The 15,894-nt window shown below is 58.0% G+C and overlaps 2 protein-coding genes across 4 annotated transcripts in view; one reads left to right on the forward strand and one right to left on the reverse strand.

Moving 5' to 3' along the window:
• The window catches only part of MTOR (mechanistic target of rapamycin kinase), an 89,867-nt gene that overhangs the window by 36,648 nt on the left and 37,325 nt on the right, over positions 1-15,894 (reverse strand). For all 3 annotated transcript variants that reach the window (XM_053280857.1, XM_053280858.1, XM_053280856.1), the window contains 2 exons: positions 15,477-15,639; positions 14,749-14,894 (listed from right to left, as the gene is read on the reverse strand). In XM_053280857.1, the coding sequence (XP_053136832.1) occupies positions 14,749-14,894; positions 15,477-15,639 (309 nt within the window). The remainder of the gene's footprint in view (positions 1-14,748; positions 14,895-15,476; positions 15,640-15,894) is intronic.
• Positions 1,099-9,446, forward strand: ANGPTL7 (angiopoietin like 7). The gene is made up of 5 exons (XM_053280862.1): positions 1,099-1,682; positions 4,447-4,547; positions 5,742-5,936; positions 6,848-7,046; positions 7,956-9,446. The coding sequence occupies exons 1-5, from the start codon at positions 1,331-1,333 to the stop codon at positions 8,147-8,149; spliced, it is 1,041 nt and encodes a 346-aa protein (XP_053136837.1). The 5' UTR covers positions 1,099-1,330; the 3' UTR covers positions 8,150-9,446.

The following is a 15,894-nucleotide window of genomic DNA, read 5'->3' on the forward strand; positions in this document are numbered from 1 at the left end:
GCCCTTCAGGGGAGCGGCTTCATGGCCACATGACACAGAACGTTACCCCGAGTCCGGCCTTTGGTCCAGCCGGCTCAGGGCTGTCTACACTGACTGGCAGCGGCTTCTCCCAGGTGGCAGGCAGGAGTCTCTCTCCCAGCCCTATCTCGTTGGAGATGCTGCTGCCAGGGAGGGGACTGGGGACCTTCTGCTCTTCCCTTCCCTTTGACTAGAGATGAAGTGGTCCTTCCCCTCTCAGGCACTGGATTTCTTTTCTGAACTGCATTTTGGATTTTTATGATGTTGTATTTTAATTACGCTGTAGATTGGTTCTATTGTAAGCTGCTCTGAGACCTTTGGGTAAATGCACCAATGAAGCAGAGACCAGGTGTGGCTGGTGTGTGTGTGTGTGTGTGTGTGTGTGTGCGCGCGCGCGTGCGTGTCCCCAAAAGGGATCTCACACGGCCTCTGCCCTCACCCGAGGGGTCCCTCTCGACACGCACCCATGGCCGTCTCCTTGGGAGGGCTGACTGAACTGGGTTCTGCGCTCACTCCATGCCCCACAGATCAGGAGGGGCGGTCCCGGTTCTGGCCCGGGCCACCCTCCCTTCTCCCCGGGCTTCCTGCAGGCTCCCTTCCGGACCGGGCACCTGTCTGTGGCTCTCCTGCTTCCCGGTAGGGAGTGTGGAGCAACTGGCCTTTTGATCCCTTCCACTGAGCGGGCCAGAAAAACATACCAGAGGCACAGCTCACGTTGGCTTCCCAAAACAAGGGCTGCGGGAAGGGGTGGGGGGGTGAGCCGCTGCTCCCCCAGGACAGGGCACCCGTCCAGCCCCTTACATAACCCCGGGGCCTGCAGCAAGCCTGCCGTGATCCGGACCAGCTCCTCTCCAGCATGAGTCACCAGGAGGGCTGCATCCCCCAAGGAGGGAGGTTCCAGGCAACCCCCTGCTCTTCCCACCTGGGGGAAGGCGAAGGACCCACCCCCCTTAAAAAAAGAGCGGGGGGGGGGAGGCTGTTTTGCTTCCACCTGATAGGAACCAATGAACTGGGAGTGGCTTCGCAGGCCCTGCAGAGCTGGAAGGGGGTGGAGGTTCGAGGAGGAGGAGGAGGGATGGATATTTAAGATGCCGGGGCTGTGAGAGCGAGAGAGAGACAGACACCCACCGCCAGCCAGCAGGGACCCCGGCATCGAGGCTCCACCTTGCAAGGAGAGGAGAAGCCCTTTGCTGCTGGCACCGGGCAGAACACTCCGGGCAGAGTTCAAGTCGCAGGCAGCAGCTCTGCCCGGGGGAAGCCGCCGCCGCCGGGAGGAGTCAGGACGAGAGGGGCCAGCGGGGAGAAGCCCGACATGCGGGCGGCTCTCGGCACGCAGCTGGCCTGGCTGTGCGCCCTCACCGCCTCCCTGGCCGTCTCCCCGGCCCGGCTGCAGAAGCCCCCCAAGCGGAAGGCCCCGGGCTGCTGCGAGGAGCTGCGGGAGCTGCGGGGGCAGGTGGCCAACCTCTCCGCCCTGATCGAGGGGCTGAGCCAGAAGCAGGACGACCAGCTGGGGGGCGCCGTCGTGCAGATGATGGAGCTGGAGGGCAGCCTCAAGCAGATGGAGACCCGCCTGGCCGACGCCGAAGGGAAGTACTCCGAGATGAACAGCCAGCTGGGCCTCATGCAGCTGCAGGCCGCTCAGACCGTCACCCAGACCTCGGCCGGTAAGGAGGAGGGAGGCGGCGCCGCCCCTGCCCCTCGCACGGGGACGGGGGCAGCTGCCAGATACCGAGTCCGGCCGTCGGTCCCTCTAGCTCAGTATGGCCTGCACAGACTGGCAGCGGCTTCCCACCGCCTCGAGCAGCCGTGTGAACGCAGGCGGCCCAGGAGGCAAGTTCTGGCCGTCGGCACCCTCCCGGGAACAAATGCTCACAGTGGCTTCGGGCAATGTTAGTTGACCGCACACGGTTGCACTTTCTCTGGGTCAATCGCCCTTTCTTTAGCCCTGCCTGCCCCCGCCGCCGGCGGTTAAATGTAGGCGCTCTTGCACAGAGGGAAGGGTCGGGGTTAGGAGAGCTGGTCTGGGGGTGGCAAGCAGGGACTGGTTGCTAAGCAGTGTCCACCCTGGTTTGCATTTGGATGGGAGAGTCGATGCGCGGGCCCCGTAAGACAGGGCTGAGGGAGCCTTGGAGAAGCTGCCGCCAGTCTGGGTCGACAACACTGAGCTCGTGGACCAAGGGCCTGGCTCTGTCTGTGGCAACTCCCTATGGACTCAACCAATGGCTGTCCTCTCTCCACGGAGTCCTCTTTGGAGGAGACTGCGGCCAGGTTTCCCTTCCATGCCCCCGACGTCGATAACGTTTTGTCGTCGTTTTCGTGTTTTTAAAAGCTGCTAGCCCGACACCCTGGCCAACGTGGCCACTGCAGAGCCCAAGGTCGGGTCTCCCAAGGCCTGAGAATCCACTGGAAGCCTTGCAATAAAGACCGGGGCGTTGGGCGGGTGTGTGTGTGTGTGTGTGTGTGTGTGTAGCTCTCCTTTTCCCATTCTAAGCTCAAGGTCAGCTCCAGCACCGCGTTTTCCTTGGTGGGAATGGTTTTGGGATCGCAGCTGTGGGAAAACATGAACGCCTTGGGGGGGTGCATCTCGCTCACTGCCGGCGTCTGCACTGCACCAGGCAACCTCCCCTCTCCAGCTCTCTCTGAACTACATCTCCCATCATCTCCCACCACGCCCCGGTGTACTGTGGCAGGGGATGATGGGAGCTAGAGTGCCAAGGCTGCCAACCTCAGGTCTGCACAGCCTGGCAGCACCCATCCAGGGTTTCAGGCCCTCCCTGGAGATGCTGCTGCTGCCAGGGAGCGAACCCGGGACCTCCTGCATGCAAAGCGGAGGCTCCATCACTGAGCCCCAGCCCCTAAAGGGGGGATATCTCACCGCAGGGAGCGCTCACATCTAGTCACCTCTCCAAATGCAAACCAAGGCGAGCCCTGCTTAGCAAAGGGGGCCATTCAGGCCCGGTGCCGCTCTCCACCCCAAAACTCCGCACACGTGTGCAGACTCACACAGAGACAGAGGAGCACTGCCTACACTGACTGGCAGCAGCTCTCCGAGGTTCCAGGCGGGAGTCTTTCCCAGCCCTACCTGGAGACGCAGCCAGGGAGTGAACCCGGGACCTTCGGCACGCAGAGCAGATGCTCTTGCCCTGAGTTCGGTTCCCTTAATGAAGCGTCCTGATCCCGAGTCAGATCCACCGACCTCAGAACACTGACCGGCAGCAACTCGCCACGGTTTCCGGCAGAAACCTTTCCCCGGAGATGCTGCCGGCGCCGTTTTGCAGACGGGACCACGGCGTGCGGAAGGCGGCCCTGTAGCGGCACGAGGGCTGGATGCCGATCGGCCCAGGCTGGCAACCTGACCCTTCCGAAGGGGAGGAACTCCTTGCCGCCCCGCTTGCTGTCAGGATGGATCACGGTTCGCCGGAGCCCCGCCCTGCCCTGGAAACAGCCGGGCGTGCCGTCTGCACGCGGAAAGGGAAGCCGCGGCGGCCGGGGAGAGACACGCTCGCGGGAGCGGCCCTCGATGCAGCCAAGAGGCGGCGCGCGGCCCCAACATGCCGGGCAGGCCGATTTGGCTCGCACGCCCCGCTGCGCAATCGGGAGCAGGCAAGCTGGCCGCGGGCCTGGCCGTCCCACCGGATGGGGGGCTGAAGGCAGGCGGAGGGCCTCGCCCCGCTGACTCCAGGCGGTGGCGACGGGATGGGCTCAGCCGCACAGCAAGCGGAGGGATGAGGAGCCTTTGTGTGGCGAGCGCCACAGACCAGCGACCGCCTTCCCACTGGGCCCCGGTGAGCTGGGGGGCTGAGCCCGCCCCAAGCCCTTCCTGTGCTGAAGCTTCTCAGAGCTGCCTTCTACCGAGTCAGAGCCTTGGTCCACCCAGCTGCAGATCGCCTGCACTGGCTGGCAGCAACTCTCCCAGGTCCCGGGCAGGGGTCTCTCCCAGCCCTACCTGGAGATGCTGCCGGCGAGAGCGGACTGGGGCCCTTCTGCGGCCAAAGCAGGCGCTTTAGAACTGAGCTGCAGGGAACCCGGGTGAAAAGACGGCTGCCAAAGCGAGCCAGAGCCGTGGTCCGTCTAGCTCAGTCTGGGCACCAATCTCCAGGGGAGGGCGGAAGGCAGTCCTGGGTATTTTAATGGCTTGATGTTGCGCCAGTAAAAATGGGAACAAGATTGGGGTGGGGTCTCCAGGAGTGACTTTGCCGCTTAGGCAGCTGCCTTATCCCGAGTCAGATCTCTGGTCCATCGGGCTCAGTGTCGTCTACTCGGACTGGCAGCGTCTCCCAGCCCTACCTGGAGATGCTGCCAGGGACAAGATGTCCTTCCCACGGAGCTCCAGAAATCAGGGTGCGCGCTGGGGAGAAGCAGCCCGGCCTCGCAAAAGGCGCCCAGCCCCTTTCCTCATATGTTGCTGCTCAACTTCCATTGACACAGATGCGGTGTACGACTGCTCGTCCCTTTATCAGAGGAACTACAGAACCTCCGGCGTCTACAGACTCCTGCCGGACGAATTCCTGGGGACTCCAGAACTGCAGGTAGGGAAACCCAACACACCTGCCCTGCAGATGCCTTCTGCATGCTTTCCCTGAATGCCGCCCCACCACTGCTGAGGGCGAGCAGCCACCCAGTCCCCTAGGCTTGCTCTGGAGGCTCCCCACGGTCTGATGGGAAGGGACCCCGAGGAGGGCAGAGAAGAGAGCCTCTCCTTCTCCCTGTGGGGTGGAATGGCAGGGATGTGGCCTGCTAATCCAGGACTCTAGGGCTGCAAGATGAACTCGAGGCAGCAGAACACGGCAACGTGGGGAGAAGCTGCCGTCTACCGAGTCAGACCTCTGGTCCATCTAGCTCAGCACTGTCAACACTGACTGGCAGCAGCCTTTCCCAGTCCTACCTGGAGATGCTGCCAACCTGGGCTCGTCTGCACGCAAAGCAGATGCTCTGCCACTGGGCTATCAAACACAAATGGGGAGAGCGAGTTGGAAACCACCAGGAAGGGAGTTCCAGGACCCAGGTGACACAGAAACAGAACCCTGTCTAGTCCAAACCCTGCTCCCTCCCCTCTCCAAGCGGAGAGCCACGGGCCCTCTCCATCCCCAGCACAGCATCCCTCCAGTGGCCTATCTTATGTGCCTTTTGTAGATTGTGCCCTGTGGGGACAGGCAGCCATTTTTATGTATGTATAGTATTCGCAGGCACAGTAGTGCAGGAAATTGCTATGGCATCCCTGATAGCTGGCTGTCCAGCCTCTGCTTGAAAACCTCCAGCACAGGAAGAGAACCTGCCACGGCATGAGGCAGACAGTTCCACTGCCAAACAACCCTTACAATTAAGGAAACTCTTCCTAGTATCGAGCCACCACCAAGAAAGCCCCGTACCTGGAACCCACCAGTCAGGGGTCTAAGAAAGATGGTCCGGAGGGCAGGGCTGCCCATGCCCAGCCTAGTCCTTGGGCAAGTTCATACGGGAAATGGTGGCCCTTAAGACAAGCTGTTCCCAGGCCACCTGCAAGGCAGCGCATGCACACTAGGGCCCTGCAAGGGAGAATTCCCAACGATGAACAGATTTCCGCTCAGCAGCTCCTATCCAGCAAGGTAGATTTCAAGATATCAAAACTTGACGCCGCTTTGGGGCATCTGCTCCATCTTTGTGAGAAGCAATCCATGCAAAGAAAGGGAAGGGGGACCCGGGGAATCCCTAGCTTCGCTGACTCTTCCCTGCCGGCGCTCAAGGTCTACTGCGACATGGAGACTGACGGAGGCGGCTGGACGGTCATCCAGAGGCGGAAGGTCGGCCTGGTCTCCTTCAGCAGGGACTGGAAGCAGTACAAGCAAGGCTTCGGCAGCATCCAGGGGGATTTCTGGCTGGGCAACGAACACATCCACCGGCTCTCGAGGCGCCCGACTATGCTGCGGATCGAGCTGGAGGTAAGGAAGTGGCCCCGAGCGCCCGGCTGACATTACGGCTGCCGTGGGAGGCTCCCGCCTGGGGAGGAGGGGGAGCAACACAAGGGCCACGGCCGGAAGTCATGTGAAAACAGGTGGCGTCCTAGGATTTTAGAGCTGGAAGGGACCCTGAAGGTTGTGTAGTCCCCCACCCCTAAAGCTCAGTGCAGAAATCTGCTCCAGCTTCCTAACAGATGGCCATCCAGCCTGTTTGAAAACCTCCAGGGAAGGAGAGCGCCCCACTGCATGAGGCAGACAGTTCCACTGTCTAACAGCAATTACAATTAGGAAATTCCTCTAGCCTAAATCTGTTTCCTTGTCATCCCAACCACTTGGTTCCAATCCTGTCTTCAGGAGCAAGAGAGAACAAGTCCTTTCCCCCTCCTCCATGACATCCCTTCATATATCTTCTCCTCCAGGCTAAACGTGCCCACAGCTCCTTCAACCATTCCTCATAAGACTTGGCTTCTAGACCCATCTTGGGTGCCCTCCTCTGAACCAGAACAAGTCTTAACATGGGAACATAGGAAGTGGTCATAAACAGGAGTCAGACTCTTGGTCCACCTAGCTCAGCATTGTCTACCCAGACTGGCAGCGGCTTCTCCAAAGTTGCAGGCAGGAGTCTCTACAAGCCCGATCTTGGAGATGCTGCCAGGGAAGGAACTGGGAACCTAGATGCTCTTCCCAGAGCAGCGGATCCATCCCCTAAGGAGGGGAATCTCTTCCAGTGCTCATACTTCTAGTCTCCCATTCATATGCAAACCAAGGCAGACCCTGCTTAGCAAAGTGGACATTTGCATTGCAAGGGAATCCGTGCCAATGGGAGCCGAGGTTCTTGCAAGGAACCCCGGCTCGCAGAAACCGACCGGGGATTCCCGTCTCCCGCCCGGCAGGACTGGAACGGCAACATCCGCTACGCCCAATACAACCACTTCACTCTGGGCGACGAGCTGAACAGCTACCGGCTCTTCCTGGCCAACTTCAGCGGCACCATCCCGCACGACTCCATGCGGTACCACAACAACACGGCATTCAGCACCAAGGACAAGGACAACGACAAGTGCGTGGACCACTGCGCGGACCTGCGCAAAGGTAAGGGGCTGGCGGGCGCCTCCTCCCGGGCCGGGTTTGGCCTGCGGGGAATCCTGCTCCGTTGGGCCTTTGGGGGATGGTATACGCTCTCTAGGACAACGCCGGGTTCCCCCCCTCTCCCCGCAAAGGCCACCCCTGTCTCCCACCAGAGACCCGTTGGGGATCTTGTTCCAACGAGGGGGTCCGTCTCGCTCAGGATTGCCCACACTGGCTGGCAGCGGCTCTCCAAGGCAGGGGAGGTTCCCAGCCCGACCCGGAGAGGCGGCCGGGGAGTGAACCGGGGACCTTCTGCACGCAAGGCAGATGCTCGTCCAAGGAGCTAGGGCCCCATCCCCAAAAGGTGGCATCCCCACGTCTCCCAGACCTCCAGAGAGGTGGCTGCATCGTGCGCCTTTCGTGGTGGGGCCTGGGGCGGCCCATTGACCCGACATGCAGCCCCCTGACTAATGGTTTATTGGGCTTGCATGACGCTTTGGAGGAAGCGGGGCACTCTGCACGCCCCCACCCCCGGGGTGTGGAGGGGACCAGCCTCCCCGCGCAGCTTGCTGTGCCTGGCTTCGCGTCGGGCTCATTGACGGGGAACGGAGCCCCCTCGAGGCCCTGCACGGAACCTCGTGCAGTGTAGCCCTGCCCTCCTCGAGCTCTCCGGAGAGGGCTCCGTCTCTGCTAAAGGGCCCCCCAGCGCTGGGAAAAGACCCGGACCGCGCAGAGGCAATGCCTCTCCCATTAAAGGGGTTGATTTGGTTTTGTCCTTTCGCCCCAATGGCCCAACCAAAGGCCACTGGGACCGGGGATTGGGGGAACGGGAGTCCAACCCTATCTGAGCAGCCCTGGGCTAGGAACCCGCTGGGGCCTTGGCCCACCCTGACCCAGGCTCTTCTTGCCCGCTTGCTTCCTTCCGGGGGACAGGGGGCTACTGGTACAACTGCTGCACAGACTCCAACCTCAACGGGGTCTTCCACCGCAACGGGGAGCACAACAAGAGCATGGACGGGATCACCTGGTACGGCTGGCACGGCAAGACCTACTCGCTGAAGCGGGCCGAGATGAAGATCCGGCCGGCGGACTTCAAGGCCCTGGGGGACATCAACAAGGTGGAGTAGGGCCACAGGGGCCCCACGCCCCGGGGGACTTTGGGGGGAGGGCGGGCAGAGAGAGAGAGAGAGAAACACACACTCCACACGGCAAACCACCACCAGTGACCCCAGCCGCAAGGGCTCGAAGCAGGGACGGCGCCTCCAGCAGACCGACGCAGGCCTTGCGACCCTGCAAGCTCAGCGGAACACGTCCCAAGGCAAGGCTCTCTCCCAGGGGCTGCCGCGGATACCTCCCCACAGCACCCCCCCTCCTCGGGGAAGGGTGCTGCTCCCCTCCGGTGCCGCAAAGCTGCCTCCCCATGTCTCCTTTCCAGGCAGAGGGACTCCGGGGGCGAGGAGGTGGCCTCTTTTAGCCTTGCAAGCGCGGCCTGTTTCAGGTTAGCTCAAGCGCAGATATCCAAAAAATGTTGCCGGAAGAGGACCAGGACGGGTGTGGGGGAGAGGCGTTCCAAGAGGGGAGAGAACAGACGTGTTCGGTAAGGAGGTATTTCCGGGGGCACGGAAGGGGCGTGCGGAAACATCTCAGCAGATGCCGGAGGCATTCAGCAATGGCATTCCAGATTAGAAAGCCCAGCACACGGGTTCTCAAGCTGGGATCTGCAGATATCGCGGGACTACAACTCCCATCGCCCGTGGCTATGGGCCACTGTAGCTGGGGATGATGGGAGCTGTAGTCCAACCACATTTGGGGCCCCAAGCATGAGAATCCCCACCCTAGTACGTCTACTGTGAGACTCTGTGGGTTTGGATTTTGTTTTTTAACTGCTAGCAACCAATGGTAAGATTTTATGCGGTGTTTGGGATGAGTTAGGAGATGTCAGGAATAACGTGCACAGGTGAGATCAGCGTCTGCATAAGTACATAATGCAAAACACACACACACACAGCCCATCACAGCCTTTTGTTGTGGTGAGAGATTTGCAAGAAAATCTGTTCAATTAAAAAAAAATTACTTTGTCACAGCCCAGTTCCTGCTTAACTGTATTGCCAGAGCGGGTTTTCATAGTTAATATATCTATTTTTTATTCACTTTTTAATTTTGTAATAATTACAAGAGGGACTTAGCTTAATTTAAAGTTGCTGCCACATCACCCAAAGATGCCAGTTTTCTGCAAAGCAATTTGTATATGTTGACTAGCTAAACCTTGGAGCACCTCCTAAGAAACAGCTCCTTGCTTTATGGGAGTCTCTCGTGCGGGAGATGTGCCGGGGAGATCTGTGCACGCTGTACAAAACTGCCGCTCTTTGTGTAAAAGATTGTGTGCTTGTTTCGGGTTCTATAATAAAACTCTCTTGTTTTTAAGCCGTGTTCTCAAATCTGTGTCCACACACCAAGCCATAAAGGTTGATTAGTTTAGAAATCCTCAACAAGGGATTAACAGAAACACACTCCAGGAAAGGAGGCAGAATTCGGTCTGCTATGCACCACATGCCATTGAGTGTAGACAAAAATAGTCCAGTGCATTCAACGAGAACAAGCACTGAGAGAGGCGAGAAGATCACATGCGCGATGCAGAGAAAGTTGGACATGCTGCAATCCCAGATTTCATACTTAGAAGTGGCAGAGTCCCACTGACTAACCACAATCTCATGCACTGCTACACAGGAGTAAGTTCCTCCACACACAGTGGGGCTTCGGTCTGAAGAAGCATGCACAGCTTTGGTCCGCAAGCACACCTAAGCATTGCACCACATGTCCCCTTTACTTCCAGAGGGCTTAAGAAAAACAAGGGTGGCGAACTTCTTCCAGATTGTGCATTGCACCTTCAGAACAGAGCAGAGGTGGTGGAGAATCCAGGGCAGGGTGGGGCAGGGGAGAGCTGGCCTTGTGGTGGCGAGCAGGAACGGTCCCTTTGCTAAGCAGGGTCCACCTCGGTTTGCATCTGGATGGGAGACTCCATGTGTGAGCGCACTGAGATATTCCCCTTAAGGGAGGGGTCATAGCTCAGTGGAAGAGAATCTACATCCTTGCATGCAGAAGGCCCCAGGTTCAAACTCTGGCATTTCCAGACAGGGCTGGGAAAGCCTCCTTCCTGAAACCTGGGAGAGCTGCTCTTAGTGAGCGCCGACAGATTGAGCTAGATCAGGCCTGCTCAACTCAGGGCCCCCAGCTGCTTCTGGACTACAACTCCCAGAAGCCCCAGCCACAGTGACCAATCGCCAGGGGGTTATGGGGGTTGCAGGCCAGCATCTGCAGGAGGGCCGAAGCCGAGCAGCCCTGAGCTAAACGGACCCCACACGGTATAAGGCCACTCGACAAAACGAGCAGAATATTCAACTAGCTGGAGCAACAAGAACATTGAAGCTAAGTGAAAATGGGGCTGCAGGTCAGTGGGAGAGCCCCCGATTTACATGAAGAAGGTCCCAGGTTCAGTCCTTGGCAGAGGATCTCACTCACAGCTAAAACCCTGGGGAGCTGCTGCCAGTCAGTGTTGACAATACTGAACTGGATGGACCAGCAGTCAGACTTGGTTAGGCAGTTTCCAATATGGGGATGGGGCTGTAGCTCAGTGGCAGAGCATCTGCTTGGCGTGCAAAGGGTTCCCGGTTCACCCCCTGGCAGCATCTCCAGGTAGGGCTGGGAGAGACTCCTGCCTGGAAGCTCAAAGAGCTGCTGCCAGTCAGGGTAGGCGACCCTGAGCTCGATGGGCCAAGGGTCTAAGGCATCCATCTACGTCCCCAAAGTGCTGTACACCAAGGGACTGCATGCAAACTCCTTGGAGAGCCAGCCTGCTGGGACGGTTTCAGAAAAGCAGCCGACGTTCCTTCCTTCGCTTCAGACCCCTCCGAGCTGGAGGTCCGCCGAGGGCCAGCTGGCCATCGGCTGGGAATGGCTGCGATGCCGAGCCGGAGGATGCCGGGGGAGCCAAGGGGGAAAGGTGTCGTGCCAGCCTCATCCCAGCCCAGGAATGCGAGGCTGCAGAGAGATCACCTTGTCCCTGGCGGATGGCGGCTATAAAGCTCTGCTCTGGAGGCTGTGGGACCCACATCCAGGGACGGACCATGCCATCTGGAAGTGGTTGCTGGAAGGAGAAGGAAGGAAGGAAGGAACTGGAAGCTGATCCCAGCCGCGCCAGACAGACACACCCAAACGTCCGCAGCGCTAGCCAGGTAGATCAGAGGAACGCTTAACCGGCGGGGCATGCTGATGCCTGCGTCTTTAACAAGGGCAGAGAAACGGTGGCGCTGGATGATCGCCCTTCTGGAAGAGCAGCACCTCTTCGGTTAAGGCACTCTCAACTTATCTTGCCGTCTCCTGCCCCCATGGCAAAGCCTCCAGAAGTCCAGGAGGCAGAAACCGTGCCTGGGAAGGGGGGTGGGGGAGGCAACCGATCGCTGGCATGTCTCTGGCCGCACCCAGGCAATGGTGCCCACCAGGGTGTCATAAGCAGACCAAGAACAGTCCTGTATGAAGGAGGGAATGGGGAGCAGGGCCTAGGGAACTGCCTTCCACCACGCCAGGCCATGGGGCCGTCTAAGGTTTCAGGCCGCTCTACCTGGAGATGCTGCTGCCAGGGACGGAACCGGGAACTTCCTGCATGCAAAGCAGAAGCTCTGCCCCTGAGCTAAGGCCCCATCCCCAAATCGGTGGGTTGAGGTGGGGGGGCAGGACGGCCTCCGAAAGCTCAAGGGAAGATGCTCTGTCTACTACTGGGAGAGATGCTGCCGAAACCTGATGAGAAGCGTCTCCTTTTGAGCCCACCGAGGCCAGAGAGATTGCGTGTGTTCCTCCAGGACTGTGGGCAAAGCCCAAGGGCAGACGGGGCCATCCTGGTCGCTGACCCTTTCCTCCTTTGGCAGGCCACACGGACCTCTCTCGCCCTGGCACCCCCCTTGCCTTTCATCCCCGCTTAGCTTCTGCACCAAGTGCTGAATTGACTTCGGTGCAGCTGAAAGGGTTAGGGAGGGTCTTCTGACACTAACAAGCAGCGAAAGTGGCAACGTGGGGGCTGCTTTGGTTTGGTTTTTTCGAGACCCAACCAGGAGCCAAAGCAGTATGTGCAGGGTTGCTGGAAGGGAGCCGTCCCATCTCTGTTGTGCTTGGCCTCGCGCATCTGAATGCCAGATGATGGGGTTTAAGAGACGGGTCCACTCCCGGCGTTTTCACAAGCTTCTATTGGGCCGGAGTGCTTCTGCGGTGACTGCCGGGCCAATTGATACACAGATCTCGATTAAACCTCGGCCCGCTGTGATGTGGGAGAGAAGGAACTCCAGAAACCGTGCAACTATTTGTGGCATGCGCCCGTGTGCTCTCAGAAGGCATTAGCAAACGTCTCCAAATGTCCCTTACATAAAGTCTCTTGGAAGTCGCTCCATGCTTCGGCTGGGGAGGGCGGGCCAAGCGGAGGCCTCTCTGGTGCCCAGACTGGCTGCATTCACTTTGACCGGGAGGGATGGGGCGACTTAAAGGGACACACACACACACACACACACACACACACACGGCCCTCTTGCACTCCCGTTTGGGAAACAAGGTTTACGGAAGGGACTCTCAAGCCAAGGTCTCCAGATATCGCTAGACTACAGCTCCCATCATCCTAATCGTTCACTATGGCTGGGGATGATGGGAGTTGCAATCCAGAAACATCTGCAACAAATATTTATAGACCACTTGTCAACATGAGTTCCCAGAGCAGTTTGCGTAGATATAAACAATTCAATAAAAAAGGGCTCCCTGTTCCCAAAGGGCTCACAACCTTGAAAAGAAATGTAAGACAGGAACCAGCCACAGCCACTGGAGGAATGCTGTGCCGGGGGCGGAGAGGGCCAGTTGCTCTCCCGCTGCTCAATAAAGAGAATCACCACTTTCAAAAGGTGGCTCAGTTAGCAGGGGGGCCCAAGCTTGAGAATTCATGGCTTAAAGGTGTTTATCTACAGTAGGGGTCTCCAATCAGAGGTCCTCCAGATGTGGCTGAAATACAACTCCCACCACCCCCAGATACAATTTTATTATGGCTGGGGATGATGGGAGTTGTAGTCCGGCCACATCTGGAGGCCTCTTTGTTGGGGACCCCTGATCTGCACTTGAAGGAGAGATTATTTCTAGGTTTTGAGCCCTTTGGGGACAGGGATCCATCTTATTTATTTATTATTTATCTGTGTAAACCTCCCTGAGCCATTTCTGGAAGGCCGGTATAGAAACCGAATAAATATATAAATATAAATATAAATATTATCCGCACCCCCTTTATAGCTTCAATCAACAATATTCAACACGACATACGGCCAGCTTCGTCTTCAGTTTCCCTCACAGTACCCCACAAAACCATCAAAAAATATAAGGACGGACGGACGACACAGAAGTTTCAAGCCATTTCTCGAAACGCTTCAAAGCAACCACCAGAAGTAAACATTTCCCATAGCCTCCCCTGATCACCACTCTGGACATTCCTCACATTAAGCGGCATCATAAAGGTTTTCGCAAGCAGGGTCTACACACACAGAAGAAAGTTGGATTCTGGACTAGTTCAGACCACAGGTGGAGTTGGGGCAGATATCACTTCCGAATTCCCCCCCACCGCCCAATAAGTGGAAAAGAGCATCTCCGCAGTCAGAAACCTCTCTGGCGGCAGCAAGGAAGCTCCTAGCCCAGCTCTCTTCTTGCCGTACTAGCTTCCTGTTTCCAAGAGCTCATTGCGTAGGGCAGCATTGAGGAACTGTGGCCACCGGCTCGGTCTCCCACTTCATTCCCACCTCATTGTGCTGCACATGTGTAGACCAGGCGGAACACATGCCCAAGGAAGTAGTAAGGTGAAGGTAAAGTGTGCTGTCGAGTCTATGTTGACTTCTGGCGCACACACAGAGCCCTGTGGTTGTCTTGGGTAGAATACAGGAGGGGCTGACAATTGCCGCCTCCTCCACAGTATGAGATGATGCCTTTCAGCATCTTCCTAGATTACTGCTGCCCGATATAGTCCCAGCGGGGATTCGAACCAGCAACTTTCTGCTTGCTAGTTAAGCATTTCCCTGCCGCGCCACGAACACCTTTTTAAATTTGCATGCAGCCCAGTCCATCAATATCATTTCAATCACAGACCAGCGGAAAGTACATCATATAGCACAACACACAGCCGCATCCTAGATCTGAGGCTACAAAACCCTCAATAGACTTCGTCACCATTAAAAAAATGGCACTAAAATCAATTCCGCTGACTTCTGCCGAAAAATGCAAGGGACAGAACAAAACTCAGTAATTCTATCCGAAATAACTGGGGTCTGATCTGAGAAGGCGGAGGGAGGAGAGAGGAAGAGAATCCATCAGGCCTGCCTGGCATGGCCGCGAAAAGAGGTGTCATAAAAGTGGAGCCAATGTCTCGCTAATAGGGAGGGAGGTGTGATTTCAGGGTAGTTGAATTCCAGCCTGGAGACAGGCATTCGGCACCAGCTGAACGGAAACGGGCACGGGCCGCGTTGTGTGCCTTGTTGCCTTCCCCACGGGGAGCCCTGAAGTGGCCCAGGAGTTAAGAAGGACCCACTTCTCCCGCTCTGGACACTTCCCCGCTTGGCTCTGTGGGGAAAGCAGGAGAGACCCCCTGGCCGGCCAGTTCTCCCCGACCCCCAAGCACAGCTGTCTACCCAGGGAGGCTCAGAGGAGCCGCTCCTACCTGATGAGGGCCTCCAGGATCGCCGGCGTCGGGCCTTTCTGGAACTCCAGCTCCTTGTAATGCAAGGCCTTGGCGTACGCCCGGCACTTGGCCGCTCGCTCCCCCAGGAGGACGATGCCGTTATCGTCCCCTAAAGGCAGAGGGCCCTGCCGGAAGGGAAAGCAGAACAAAAGAGGAGTCAGGAGAAGTGTCCCCTGTGGACTACAACTCCCATCATCTCCAGCTGCAATGGCCTTTGGCTGGGGATTATGGGAGGGGTAGTCAACCATGTCTGGGAGCCCCCGCTGCAAGGGAAACTGGTCAGGCGGCCTGGCCGACGGTCAGTGGACCACCAGGGGGGCCGGACTGGGTTGGCAGACCACACCCAAGCACGATCACTTCCCAGATGCAAGGCATTAAGGGTGGCTAGCCAGGGCCCAGAAAACGCAAGCATGGACTAACAGGCACAAGGAAGTCCTCCTGGCTTGCTGGTAGCAGGCGCCAATAAAATGTCCAGGACTAGGGTTGACCTGATCTCGGTATCTTGTTCTGCATCTCAGGCCCTGGTCACGGCCCTGCCAGTGACCAAGATTCAGTTGGTGGGGTCCAGAGGCAGCAGGGCCTTGCTGGGGGTGGCCCCCCAATGGCCTCTTGTTTGGCAGCCTCCTATGTTCCGAGATGGACCGCTGAGCTGACCCGGCACAGGCAACTTAACAGGTTCCATTAAGGTTTCCTCCAGCGGCCTTTACCTTATCACTGTGCTCCATGAACTCGGCCAGATTCAGGAGGGTCTGAGTGACCTCTGCGATGTCCTGAGACGTCAGCGCCAACTCAATGCTGCGGATCAGCTCGTCCTGCTGGTCTTCGTTCAGCTCGGACCAGCACGACACAAAGGCGGCGTTGAAGAGGTCCCTGCCGGCGGGACAGGGGAGAAGAGGGAGAGACACAGCGGTCAGCAAGGAAGGCACTGCATCCTTTCAACCCCAACGGACCAATGCCTCAACACGGCTTTAGAGTCGAGTGCCGGTTATAATGTATAAAGCCCTGAACAGCTTAGGCCCAGGGTATTTAAGAGGGCACCTTCTCTGTTATGAGCCCCAGTGCCTATGAAGATCTTCCGAGGAGGTCCATCTGCAGGGCCACCAGCTAGTCTGGGGGCTACTCAGG

The sequence above is a fragment of the Hemicordylus capensis genome, chromosome 16 (genome assembly GCF_027244095.1).
Source record: "Hemicordylus capensis ecotype Gifberg chromosome 16, rHemCap1.1.pri, whole genome shotgun sequence".
In the NCBI taxonomy this organism is placed as follows: domain Eukaryota; kingdom Metazoa; phylum Chordata; class Lepidosauria; order Squamata; family Cordylidae; genus Hemicordylus; species Hemicordylus capensis.